Source organism: Scheffersomyces coipomensis, assembly GCF_036884675.1.
Source record: "Scheffersomyces coipomensis strain NRRL Y-17651 chromosome Unknown DFJ63scaffold_1, whole genome shotgun sequence".
Classification (NCBI taxonomy): domain Eukaryota; kingdom Fungi; phylum Ascomycota; class Pichiomycetes; order Serinales; family Debaryomycetaceae; genus Scheffersomyces; species Scheffersomyces coipomensis.
This window is the reverse complement of record NW_027042892.1, coordinates 633,479-647,136: the sequence shown is the minus strand read 5'-3', so window position 1 is coordinate 647,136 and position 13,658 is coordinate 633,479. Positions and strand designations below refer to the sequence as shown.

Genomic DNA, 13,658 nt, shown 5'->3' with positions numbered 1-13,658 from the left:
CACTTGGCGAAACCTTTTTGTTATCTAAAGTAACATTATATTTACCTAGGAAAAGTTGGTATTGATGTAATTCAATAAACCATTACCAGTTCTGATAGTTCGGTGGCAAGGGGGCGAGTGACGGGGAAGAATCGAAAACTTACCAATCGTGTATACCAACGAGTGTATAGTAGAAGGAAATCAATTCAAAATCTGTACTGTTTTCTATCTCATGGTCTTTATCAAGGTGATTGAAAAGCAAATCTGTTCCCTTACGTTATAATGATCAGAATGTAATACTAAAGCGATAATAAGATTTTTGGGTGTGCGCGCACGACCTTTTACTTTTTTAAAAAACCTGGGATTCATTAATGCATCGCCGCCCACCTCTCTCTCTCTCTTTCAGTCTCATTCAATTTGGAAAAGACATTTGAGCTTTAAATTTTTGAATTATTATTGAAAGGAATTGCTATTACATTACAAGTTGAATATAGTTCAAGATGTCAGACTCAGAAGTATCAGAAACAAGTGAATCGACCATTGAACCATTTCAATTCGAAAAAGTATTGGAAAGTTTAGATTCTGGTGCTAAAGAGGCAGTTGAATCTAAGGATTACTTGTCCTATAGTACTCTCTTGGATATTTATCTTAGTGAACCAACCAAGTATAGTTATGATGAAAGAGAACAATTATTGAGTCATTTACTTACTATCTTGTCTGCTAATAAGGAGTTGACTTACGAAATTGGTTGGGATTTACCTAATTTATTAATTCTTTATGTCGAATCTGATTTTAATTTCCAAAATCCAATTAGAACTGCTCCTTGTGTTTATAAGATTTTAAAGAATTTTGAAGCTTTAGCTTTGAATGGTAATCCAAAAGAATTGTTTTTAAAATGTTGTGAATTATTAACTACCATTAAGATTTCTGATGTTACCATTACTGATGATACTGATATTCAAGATCGATTTTTTGATGTTAAATTGTACTGTATTTTTGAATTGATTGATAGTTGTCTTAAACGAATCAAAACTTATTATCCATCACGATTCTTAGCTATGACAGTTGCTTCTTACATTAACTGTGCTTATAATAATGCCACCAATTCCGCTGGTAAGAATGATTTTATGATGAAACGCGCTTATAGTTTTGCTAGAAATTATATCAATCCTCCATTACCGGATGAGATCGACCCTAGCTTGACTAAAGAAGAAATTGCTAAGATTAAAGATGATGAAGAATATTTACAAAGAAAATTATTAACTGGATTTATTACTAGTTTAATCTATTTCTTATCGACAAATCATCATAATGGTTATTCAGTTGATCATTTTTCATTTTTACAAGAACCAAATCGACCTCAATTGAAAAAATACTTTGAATATGAAGTTGATATTCCAGTAATGAATAGAATCGTTGAACTTGCTTTATCTTATGATATAGAATTATCCAAAGTATTTAGACAGTATATTGATGATGCTGACGCGTTATTTAAAACTTTGAAATTTGATCAAAATGAAGATGAATTAAGTGGGGAAATATTTGAAAAAGTGGTTATTGATTATCAAACTAATTTATTAACTTCTCTTATCAATAGTGATGCTAAAAGTATAAATGATTCAGTATTAGGTTGTGTATTATTATATACTCATAAAATTGCTGTTAAAAGAACTTTCGATAGAGTTTCAATCACATTTAATGATGCTGTTAATTTGACCTTAAGAACTATTATTCCTCAAATGGTTCAAAGTTCATTCGTTGCTACAGGTTTACAAGATGCTGTTTTATTCTGGGGTTGGTATGCATTATATGAAAATAATGATATTGAATTACAAATTAGTTCGATACCAAAAACTTTATTAGCTATCTATTTTCAAACTTTGTTTTATATCGTTATAACAACAAATGATAGTGTTAACTTCAGATATGTGGCTTTAACCTTATTAACTAAGATTTTGGCTTTGGCTCCAGAAAGTGCTTCATACACATTCTTAAAGGATAGTTTACTCAACTGTCCATATGAAAGAGATAAAGCCACTTTAATTGGAATTTTAAAAGAATTATTAACTAAAGATAAACAACAAGCCAATGACTTGGAATCTTTATCAAATAATCTTGCTAAAGCAACTATAAAGGAAGAAGAACCAGCAGAAGTTGAACCAGAAGCAGAAACCAAAGTAACTGAAACTAAAAAAGAATCTTCTACTTCTGTCCCTCCTCCATTACCTCACCGTGATATTCCAGAACCAACTTCCACTAAATATATCAAATTGGATAAAGAGAAGTTAGCTGATTTATTCAGTTTAATCAATCTTTCCATTTCCGAAGCCTTCATAAAGGAAAAGGATATTATAAGTATAGATCCAAGAAAATTATCAACCTTGTCAGCTTATCTCAATTTATTAGTGGTGATTAAGAATGATATTACAGTTATTACTAATAAGGCTCAATTAGATAAGATTCTTGATACTGTCGAGGAAAGATTCAAATCTGTCAAAACTAAACATGAAAAGGATAATTCAAATGTATTTGAATTGAATGCAGTTGGTATGTTAGAGATTACATTAGACAGAATCAAAGCTTAGTATATAGTTCTTGTTCTATATTTATTATACATACTTAAATAATATTATGGTTTTATTTTAAAAAAAATATGTTGTACTGTGTTTACTTTTTGCTCTTTGAAGAACCTTTCTTTGCATTATTTCCCGTTAAACTCCTATCATCAACTAATGGACCCCAATAAACAAAGAATCCTTCTTTTGTAGTAGCAATTTCATCTTCCATTTGTAATTCTTGATCATCAATAAATGGATCTTCATAATCATATTTACCCACTTTTCTAGCGATTCTAGCTTCATGACGTCTTACTTTTTGTTCTTCTGTCAATTCTTCTTCCTCCTTTCTCTTTTTAGCAGCAGCTTCTCTTTCTCGTTCTTTTTCTTCATCGTCATCTTCTTCATCCTCTTCTTCTCCATCTTCATCATCATCAACTAATATCTCATCCATATTATCTATCACCGATTTAGCATTTGGATGTATAACTTTGAATCCATATTTTTCTTCAGCTAAAGCTAACACATTGATGACAACTTCAGCTTGACCTGGTTTAGGATTTTTAGGATCTATCAAAGGAATATTTAACGCTATTATAGGAAGATCAGGCTTTTCCTTTTCTTCCTCCTTCTCTTTCTCCTTTTCTTTCTCCTTTTCCTTTTCAATGGTTTCTTCCTTCTTTTTATCAGTAGTCGCTGGGGTAGTCTCAGTTTTAGCAGACTCTTCAGCTTTCTTCTCACTGCCTATTGTTATCACTTCAGCAGCAGGTAATGTAATACTACCAGTTTTGACATTTTCAGTTGTCATTCCAGAATGAACAACTAATTTTGGTGGGGTAATTTTAACTTCTTCCTTATTGGCACTTGGATCTGGAGTTTTCCTATTCCCTGCAGCACCTTCACCTGGTTTACGTCTTTTAACAGGTTCAGCTCCAGGTTCCTTCTTTTTGGGTGGAGCTCTTTTACGTTTTGGAGCTGCAGTTGCAGCAGGTGGTGGACCTGATGGAGATGGAGTTGGAGTCTTATTGTTTTCAACTGCAATGATTTCTGGTTCATCATCAATGTTTATGATGGAATTGATTGATGTCTTACTTAAATTTGGAGGTTTACTAGCTGGATTTGATACTGGTGCTGGTGAAGGTTGTGGTGATGCGGCTATTTGAAAATTTGTTTGAAACTTCTTAATCTGATCAATTGCTACTACCCCTTTACCATTCAGTATTGGTTGCGCTTGTGGACTTGGCGATACAGTAGGCTTGGGTACTAAGACTGGTAAAGAGGGTGATGGCCGTATAGGAACTGGTCTTTTTGATCTTGGATTTGATTTGTTATTATTGCCATTTGCAGGAGATTTAGTATTGCTTGGTGATACTTCAACCACATCTTCATCATCAATGACTATGGGTGAATCGGAATTAGTATTTTCCACTATGATTGATGTTTGAAATTGAGAGACTAAGCTTGTTAAAGGAACAGCTCCATTATTACCTGTCTTTGAAGCTGTGGAATTAGATCGCGATCTTACAATTTCATTTGAAGGTATATTTGGATTTGAATTATCAGCAGTTGAATCTAGTAATGACGAAATTGGGACATTCCGCTTACCATGTGACATTGTGATGGATTGGTTTATATGATTACTAGTAACTTTTGAATTAATTTGAATGGATTCAATTTGATGTTGTAAAAACAATTTCTCGAACACTTTTTGTATTTATATTTTTTGAGCGCATATCAGTTACCGAGAAAATAAAATAAAGTAAGTTCAAATAATTTATCGTTTATTCATAAAAGTGTGTGTGGAAAGAGATGATTCTATACAAGAAATATACAAACCTTAAGCTCTATCTAATTGGTTAACATTAGAATGGAATCCAAGCTTACTTAAAGTAAGACTTGTATCACTTCCATAGCCTTCTAAGGAGTTCATGGTTAAATCACCATTCCAATAATCAGCATAAATCTTTGACATAGGTAAACCTAAACCTAATTTATACTCAAATGGTCTTGTAGTTAAGTTTTCTAAAGTTGATTTTTTGGTTTCGGTAGAATGTTCTGTATCAGATAATGAAGTTTGATTCAATAATCCTGCTGAGTCTGGGGTATTTACAATAGATGAACCAGCTGGGGTGACTTTTAAATTTGAATATAATTGTAATCCTGGAATTCGATGGAAATTGGATAATGACTTTCTAGCCAATTCTGGATTTTTCCCAAATGACCAGATTCCTTTTAATTTATCATGACCAATACCTCCTCCTCTATCTGAGATTCTGAACGTAACTTCTCTTTTCAAATTTATGATTGTAACTGTAATAGGAGGTAATTTTTTAGAAGTCATGGTACCATGAGTTTGAATGGTTGCTTCAAATGAATTTCTTAAGATTTCACCAATCAAATAATGTAAATGAGGAACCATAAAAGGGAAAGATGTAGAAGTGTCACCTTCGATTTCCAAATCAGGCATTTTGTCAATATCAGCATATCTATCAAGCATTGAATTCTTGATTACATCGGCTACTATTCTAAAATGTTCAGCTGCATTACAATTTTGGAAAATTTCTCCAATATAATGAGGTGGTTTAGTAGCATAAGGATCTCTTTTATAATTTTCACTTAATGATAAATGTTCTTCAACAATCACTCTTCTACTTATTCTTGATCTAATCATAGAACTCATGAACTGATCTAATTCTTGTTGAGGTAAATTTCTTAAAATTGAAACTTCCAATCCACCCATCATTAAATGAGGTAAATTAAAGACATGATCATCAAGCATAGTTGATAAAGTTTCACAAAATTTATCATTTTCTTGTAAGGTTGAAATAGCAGGTATCTTTCTAAATGCATTAAACAGATGATAATAACTTTCATAAATTTGAGCCAAATGGAAATTATTTACCACTCCAAACGGTAAAGTTTGTAAATCTCGGATTCTCATGGCTAATCTGATAGGTAATTCGATTCTAACAAAGTTAGCACTATTTATAATCTTCTGTTTAGTTAGTTTGTTACCATACCCAGCCAATTGTCTTAATGATACGGGATGAGGTCCTTTCTTCAGGAATTCCATTAAGATTTCATTTTGATAGAAATGTTGAGGATTCAATATACTGGAATAAGTAGGGAAAGGTCCTAAGTTTTCTAAATGCTTTGCAATCTCTTCCTTACTACTCTTCGATAAGAAATCTTGATAGATATATGAATGTGATGTAATTGGTGAATAATTAGAGCTAGAAGTGAATCTAATTGCACATCTCTGAAAATTTCGGGCTCTTATCATAGGTAAACTCTTAATTCTTTGAACAAATAGTAAATATGTTCTTTAATTATAAATATAATGACTCGAGGTAGCAATATAAGATAGGTAACAATATGAATTCTTTAATAGATGGATAATCTATATAATATCTAACTATAACTTATCATCATCAGACAACTTATGATTCATATCGACATGATATTTTTGTTCCGCTGGACCATTACGAGACTGTATATAACACTATCTCTTTTCTAAGCATCATTTGTATACAGGATTTTGCAATCTATCGTTATATGCCGGAACAACAAACAATCCTCACACTATTAGCCAGCCACTTGTTTTCCCCCTGAAATCATACTATGAAGAAGTCATTTAAAACGATCATAAACTATTGAAAAATTTGTTTGAAACAGGATCAATGTTAAACTGGAACTCTTCTTGATATAAGTATCCTCATTAACAAGCATTGACATAGAATGAGTAGTATGAAACCATCACCCAGTGGGTATTATACATCACAATATTTACAGGAACAAAATCAACAAAGGAGAGGTGGCATACCGAAATCAGAGGTTTCTACACCTCGTCAAACAAGACAAGATTTATACGAAAGTTTTCAATACAACAACAATGATAGTATATATGGAGGATCCATTCCTAAGTCTCCTACATCACCAAACTCTCGAGACGTTCCTTCGTCACCTATGTTTGAAAATAGAAAGCCAAATAGAGTGGTGGAATTCAAACCTTTATCTAAATCAAATCAAGATATGCCCCAAACTCCAAAGACACCAAACTCATTAAAGACGTTTTTCTTTGGTAAGAACTCAGATGAAAGAAGGAATGATTCGTCTCATCTAGATGATATTCTGAGTGAAGCAGATTATGAATATGGACCACAATATGATCCTGATTACTTAGAACAAGAAATAACTCCAGCCCAATTGAATTATCTTGGAGATCGAAATGACGACCAAAGTTCGAATAAGGGTGAAAAATTATTTAAATCTTATTCTACTCCTATCGTGGTATCATCATCTGATCTGAAGAATAATGGATTTGATGGATATTACATTCAACAAAAGAAAGCTTTTGATCAAGCTGATTATAAACCAAAACAATATTCTCATAAAACATTCCGAGATATATTTGATAATAAAGAAGAAAGTACAGATAAGTATAATCCTATGGAATTTGTGTTTGACGATGGACCTAAAAGGGGGAATTTAGTCAAGAATGTTCAAGTCCTTTTTGGAAAAGATGATTATAATAGTTATAATTATTATGATCATAAACAAAAAGTTAGGAAAAATCCGATGAAAGAGGTTTTTGTTAAAGAACTTAGTGATGATGAAGATGATGATGAAGAGAAAGGTAAAACTGAAGTAGTTGGTACTGATCCATTTGATGAAGCTGAACTACCTGTTAAAAAGAATAAGAAGTTATCCAAGATGTTCAAAAAGAAGATTAAGAAAGCCAAGAAAGAATTAGGTAAAGATTTCATCAATAACGCAGAGAAACAACGTGAAGAGAAGGACATTCGAAATGAACAACTAGAATTACAAAGAGAGCAGAAAGCATTGGATGATGAAGAAGCAGCAAAACAGGCAGCTCTTGTAGCAGCTTCTACTCTGTCATATTCTTATGCTGGACAAAATCCTGATTTCCATCCATTATGGAATTATATCCTTTCATGGGTAGTTTATGAAACTCAATCACCATCACTTATCAATACTAATGCCAATACCAATAAAATCCAATTAATTGAAGAACCTAATGAAATACAATCACAATCAGAAGAAGTAATATCACCTAAACCAAAGAATAAATTCACTTCAGCTATCAAAACAAAAATAGTTCCTCGGAATGTACCTAAAAATCTTAAAAATATGAGGAAAAATTATCAAACCATAACTAGTAAATGGAATGCACCAGCAGCAGAATTATTTAATGAAAATTATATACCACCACCATCAAGATCAAGAAGAGGGTTGGAGTTTCCTACTCAATCATCAGCATCAAGTTTCATAAGTCAAGATAGTGAAGATTTAAAAGAATTTGTGGTTGAATATGATGAAAGTGATGATGAAAGTGCCATCACTGAAGAATTATATTATAATCCAACCACCAAACAATTAGAGCCATATGGTTCAAGTACAAGTTCAGGTTCAAATTCAAATTCAAATTCCAACACCACTATAGGACAATTACATTCTATCGCAAATTTGAATTCACCCCTGGCAATCATGTCAAATATAAATAAACTTATCAAACATATTAAGATCATGAAAATTATTTTCGCACCCATTGATATTATTGCTGAACATTTTCCTCATTTACAAACCATTGTAATATTGATTGAATTGGTGATATTTATGTGGATACTTTATGAATTAAGTTTATTAATTGATGCGTTATGTATGATGGTTAAAGCAGTTTGTGCTCCTATGATTGCCATGGGAAGATTTATGAATAGGATAATGTGAATGGGAATAGGAAATACAAAAGGTTCTGTAAGTTGGATATAATACAAATTATTTATTTAGAATGTATAATATAAACTATATATATAATACATATACAAAAGTTCGAACCGAGTTTCAAGAACTTTAGTTAATAAAAGAGAGATAAATTATGTAAGAAAGAAAGAAAGCTAAACATAATGAGTAGTAAAAAATAAAAACAATAATAATAATAATGATAATAATAATAGTAATAATAATAGGATGTAGAGATTAATAATAACACTTAGAAAGGGGGAAGGAATATAAAATTATCACTAATAATGCATGATGGAAGCAACTACTAGAAACAAAATAACCATAAGGGATAACAAAATAAAAATAGAAACAAAATGGAGGATGATTAAAATGGCGAATAGCAACGACAAACAAACGAGGAATGTATGAGCAAAGTCTGTCTTAACGAAATAAAACCAAAAATATTAACTAATAAATCAAAACATGAATATAAGTCTGATGAAAGAATGAGAATGGCAAAGGGAAAATCAGAAACAAAATTAAATTAAATTAAATTACTTCTTTTGAACCTTTGTAGTTTTGATACTACCATTAACTCTAATACCTTTAATAGTAACCCCAGTTTGTTCAACCGGGAATTTTCTTGGTCTACCTCTTCTATCTTTCTTTTGAATTAAATTTTGAACTGATGGATCACTTAAAGTTCTTAAATAAGTTGGTTGTTCAAATAATCTACTTAAATCTGGAGTTAATTCCTTTTCAGGTTTAGGAGGTTTACCATTTGAAATACCTTGGATTGGTAAAGATACTTGAATTGGAGCAGTAGTAGTAGTTGCGGATGGATTAATGGTAGTTTGATTAGTACCAATAGAATAATGATGATCAGTTAAAGCACTCGATTGAGCAAGTTCAGCAGTAGTAATTTTTAAATTTTTATTTAATTGTTTAAAACGAGGATGATGTGAATCAATATATTGATTTGTCTCTGGATCAAGAATTAATTTCTTTGGACGTCCTCTTCTTTTCTTTTCACCATTTTGATTTTGCATAACTTGAAGTGCTTGTACTTGAGCTTGAGCTTGGGCTTGAGCCTGAGCTCTTGCTTGAGCTTCTAATTCAAGTCTAAGTTGTTCTTGTCTTCTTCTTTCTTCTTCAAGAGCTTGTTGTTGTTGAAGTAATTGTTTCTTAGTAATTCTCTTTTGTTTTGGTTTCTTTTCTTTACCTTGAGGTTGTTGACCTTGTTGTTGTTGCTGTTGTTGTTGTTGGTTATTTTGTTGTTGATTGTATTGTTGTTGAGTATATTGTTGTTGAGCATAAACTGCGTTTTGATCATATTGTTGTTTTTGTTTTGGAGATTGTTGTTGTTGATACATTTGTTGATGTTGATTTTGTGGAGATACTTGTTGTTGGAATTGACTTGGAGCCAAGTATTGTTGTTGTTGCTGTTGTTGTTGATTAGATTGTTGATTTTGTAACTGTTGTTGTTGAAATGGTACAGCATTTGGATGAGGTAAAGACAAAGAAGTTGAATTAACTGTTGATAAAACTCCACGATGACTAACCCCACCTAAAGGAGGAACTGGACTTTGAGAAGTACGACCAGCATAAAAGCTTCCAGGTTGAGTAGATTGGAATTGAGCATGAGTTGGATGAATTGTTTTGGTATTAGATTGGCCTGTAACAGAATTCTGACTACCGGTATTATTTTGTTGATTATTAGCATTACCATTACTGGCATTACCATTATTGCCATAAGAAGGATATGGAAGATACATGATGATAGTTATGTAAATCTAATTCTAATTCTGATTTCGATTATGAGGTTTATCTATCTATCTATCTTGATCAAAATGGTTTAAAAAAGCTTGATGAAGATGAATGAAATAAAAACTAATAGTTTGATTTGATATTAGGGTTTTTTTTTTATTTCAATTATTTATTTATTTATTTATTATTTTTATTTTTCTTTCAGTGGATATTTTTTACCTTATTTTTTTTTATTTAATTTTAAATTATTTTTATTTTTAATTTTATTTTTATTTATTTATTATTTTATTATTTTAATTTAATTCTTTTTTTGGTATATTACTAAAAGTCCTTTCTATTAAGTATGGGAAATTTCGTACCAAAAAAAAAAAAAAGGAATGGAAAAATAAAAAATGGGCAAAAAAAAAGTAAAAGTAAAAATTAAAAATAAAATTCAGGGAAAAATAAAGTGACGTCGACAGTGGGATCAAACAACTCGATATATGAAACGGCAGAAACAACGGGATGAGATGATGGATGTGATGGAGGGATGGCGGGAGGTAAGGAAGGAGATATATCACGTTTAGTCTATCTGATGAGGATTTGATATGTTGAATGAGTTAAGTGATAGAAAGAAAAGAGGAAAGAAAGAAAGAAGAAGAAGGAATAAAAAAATTAAAATAAAAAAAAAGGATAAAATGAATTCTTTTTTTTTTAAATTTAGTACATTCAATTTTATTATTTTATTATCATTTTTTATTTTTATTTTCAGTGCCTTTTCGTCGTTGGATTAAATAAAAAAAAACAGAAAGAGAGAGAGAGAGAGAGAAACCTGAGAGGCAAATGAAAAGAGGGAGAAAAAAAAAATACCCACCATAAAAAAAAAAAAAAAAACAATTGAATGGAATTTTTCCCTCCTGTCTCCTTCTCTCCCTACCTCATTGTGTCTGTAAGGTCTCTCTACGCTACAATCAATCCCATTTCTGGTGGAGCAAACGGAATAGCATTTGACAACTACAACAACACCACCAAAAAAAAAAATAGTCATTAAAAAAAAAAGAAAAAAAAATTATAAATAAATGAATTAAAATAAAACAAAATAAAATATAGTAAAATAAAATAAAATAAAATAATATTAAAATAATAATAATGAAGTAGAAACAAAAAAAAAAAAAAACAAGACACGGTATTTCACCTCCCTCCTCCTTTCTAAACCAGAGATCAATCACAGGATTTAGAACCTTCGGAACAGATTGATTAATATTATTATTATTGACGATCATCAAATTGAAAAATAATTAAACATAATAATAAAACTAATTGATAAGAGTTTCCTCTTCATCCTGTAATATCTTGACATTTAAGGTATAGTGATGGGATAGGATGCGATGGATGAACGATAGACGGATTGAATGTATGACGATTGATAGCTTAATTTTTATTTTTTTAAGTAAAGCTTATATATTTTAGGGACTAACCGTTCTTTTTTGGGGTGAGAATTAGTTAGTTAGTTAGTTAGTTAGTTAGTCTGTGAAAAGGTTAAAGATGATGGAGTACTTTTTTATTTTTCTTTGTCTTTCTTTTTTTTGTTTTTTTACGTTTAAGTGCATTTTTTTATTTTTTTTTTTTTTAAATCTGTACACTCTCATAATTTTTTTTTTATTTGGTTTTATTTTTTATTTTAATTTTTATTTTTATTTTATTTTGGAATATCTTTTTTTTTTTTTTATGATGAGCGGAGGGAACATTCTATATACAGGAGGAGGAGTGGAACATTAGGGAGTTGGAATTTTTAGCAGTTAAATAATGAGACTTATTTAATTATTTACATTATAAAATGAATCTATATTTTGTACCTAAAAGACATAAATAGTATACACAAGAAGAAGTAAATGACTATTACTTGAATTCAAACTAGGATCTTTTTTTTCCTTTCTTTCTTTCTTTTTCTTTCTATTACTTTTTTTGACTAGTGTTTTTTTTGTTTTTTAAATATTATGAATGATTAATTTATTAGCTGGGATTTGAGATAATAAAGAATCTTCAAATTGTTTAACAAATTGTTTTGAATCAGATAATTTTTCATCAAATTTGATTTTAAATTCAACTGTAACTGTAGTTGAACCATTTGGTGAAGAAGTAATTAAACTTGATGTAGATGGTAACCCTAATAAATCATCAAAATCAGAAGTAGAAGAAGTACTGGTTGAAATAGAAGATTCATTGGAGAAGAATTCATAATTAACTCCATAAACTTCAAATCTTGTCTTGGTAACTGATGGACTAATCAAATCATCGAATAAATCTTCAGATTCAAAACTAGAACCAATTGCTGAAGAAGCAAATTGAGGGAATTTCTTGGCATAAGTTTGTCTTATCGCAGTTTCAATTGATTTTTCAAATGCATATTTAAATTTTGGTTGAGAAATATCTTCACCTAATGAAGAAGTTAATTCAACTGTTAATATATTTGATGGTTTTGGTTTTTCAAGTTTAACATCAGTAGATTTAGTTTCTTTAGTTGATTCTTCAACTTTCTTTGGTTCTGCTTTAATAATATTTGATAAATCCAAATGTTCTTTTGATTTAATAAATTCAGTGATTTTAACTATAGATGTATTTTCAATAAGTCCTAATCCTGCTAATACATCACCTTTTAATAATCTACCTTTTGGACCTGAAGCAGGGAATTTAGTATAAGCTTCTTCAGTAGATATACCATGTTCATGTAATAATAAATCCACAGCTGGAGATAATTTAAATGAAGCATTAGCAGTGGTGAATACCGATTTTGTTGATGATGGGGATGATTCGACTGATTTAGATGGAGTTGATTTTGGAGCTTCTTTAACAGGTTCAGGAGTTGATTCAGCAGCAGCAGCAGCTACTGGAGCAGCTTCTTCCTTTGGTAATTCCAATGTAGCTAAATCATCTTCAGGTTCAGCAATAATAGCAATTGGTTTACCAACAGGTACCCCTTTTGAACCATCAGCTTGTAAAATATCAACCAATTTCCCATCATCAACTGCTTCTACATCAATGTTGGATTTATCAGTTTCAACTTCTAATAATACATCACCAGAATTAAAACTTTCACCTGGTTTAAATTTCCAAGAAACAATCCCACCTTCACTCATGGTTGGAGACATGGCAGGCATTTTAAAAAATGAGGCATCTTTTAAAGGTATGGAATTATGAAATTGACATTTATGAGATAATTGTTGAACAAAGGATCTTTTGATAGTATTTGAAGCTGCTCTTATCATTATAATGAGTATGGAATATATGTGATGAAATTTAAATATGTATATCTAGTTATGGAAAGTAAAGATGAGATTAAATTGAATTGAATTGAATAGATGACTTGAACAATGATTGAGTTTCACGAGTGGATTCGATTATGATGTTTCAAATGACTCAATTATCAAAAGTATCACTGAATAAGCCAGACGAAATGAAAATCAATTGATGATTATATATTAATATTATTAAAAACCATTTTCAATAAATTATTTTTATCATCAAATTTTTTTAGTGTGAGAGTGTTTGCTCAACAGTAGGAGTATATCGGGTATAAATCACCGAAATATTTTTATATTTTGACTTTTAATCGTTACATCCTACGGGTCCGACATT

At 30.6% G+C, this 13,658-nt stretch overlaps 6 protein-coding genes across 6 annotated transcripts; 2 read left to right on the top strand and 4 right to left on the bottom strand. All coding sequences in view use genetic code 12, as the record gives it.

Annotated features, from left to right (window-relative positions):
• Positions 1-309: 309 nt before the first annotated feature.
• On the top strand, positions 310-2,565 carry YBP1 (Ybp1p; the record flags this gene model as incomplete). Its single annotated transcript, XM_064906691.1, has 1 exon — positions 310-2,565. Exon 1 carries the CDS (start codon positions 480-482, stop codon positions 2,562-2,564), a length of 2,085 nt encoding a protein of 694 aa, XP_064764492.1. The 5' UTR covers positions 310-479.
• A 40-nt stretch (positions 2,566-2,605) lies between these two features.
• Positions 2,606-4,286, bottom strand: HPC2 (Hpc2p). Its single transcript, XM_064903535.1, has one exon. It carries the CDS (start codon positions 4,147-4,149, stop codon positions 2,647-2,649), a length of 1,503 nt encoding a protein of 500 aa, XP_064764491.1. The 5' UTR covers positions 4,150-4,286; the 3' UTR covers positions 2,606-2,646.
• A 1-nt stretch (position 4,287) lies between these two features.
• DFJ63DRAFT_14878 (alpha-ketoacid dehydrogenase kinase family protein) lies at positions 4,288-6,045 on the bottom strand. Its single transcript, XM_064903536.1, has one exon. The coding sequence runs from the start codon at positions 5,815-5,817 to the stop codon at positions 4,372-4,374; it is 1,446 nt and encodes a 481-aa protein (XP_064764490.1). The 5' UTR covers positions 5,818-6,045; the 3' UTR covers positions 4,288-4,371.
• On the top strand, positions 6,045-8,494 carry DFJ63DRAFT_14976 (uncharacterized protein). Its single transcript, XM_064903538.1, has one exon. It carries the CDS (start codon positions 6,273-6,275, stop codon positions 8,280-8,282), a length of 2,010 nt encoding a protein of 669 aa, XP_064764489.1. The 5' UTR covers positions 6,045-6,272; the 3' UTR covers positions 8,283-8,494.
• On the bottom strand, positions 8,423-10,294 carry DFJ63DRAFT_316448 (uncharacterized protein). The gene has a single exon (XM_064906690.1). It carries the CDS (start codon positions 10,049-10,051, stop codon positions 8,831-8,833), a length of 1,221 nt encoding a protein of 406 aa, XP_064764488.1. The 5' UTR covers positions 10,052-10,294; the 3' UTR covers positions 8,423-8,830.
• Positions 10,295-11,757: 1,463 nt separating this feature from the next.
• PDX1 (Pdx1p) lies at positions 11,758-13,503 on the bottom strand. Its single transcript, XM_064903529.1, has one exon. The coding sequence runs from the start codon at positions 13,286-13,288 to the stop codon at positions 12,011-12,013; it is 1,278 nt and encodes a 425-aa protein (XP_064764487.1). The 5' UTR covers positions 13,289-13,503; the 3' UTR covers positions 11,758-12,010.
• Positions 13,504-13,658: the final 155 nt, after the last annotated feature.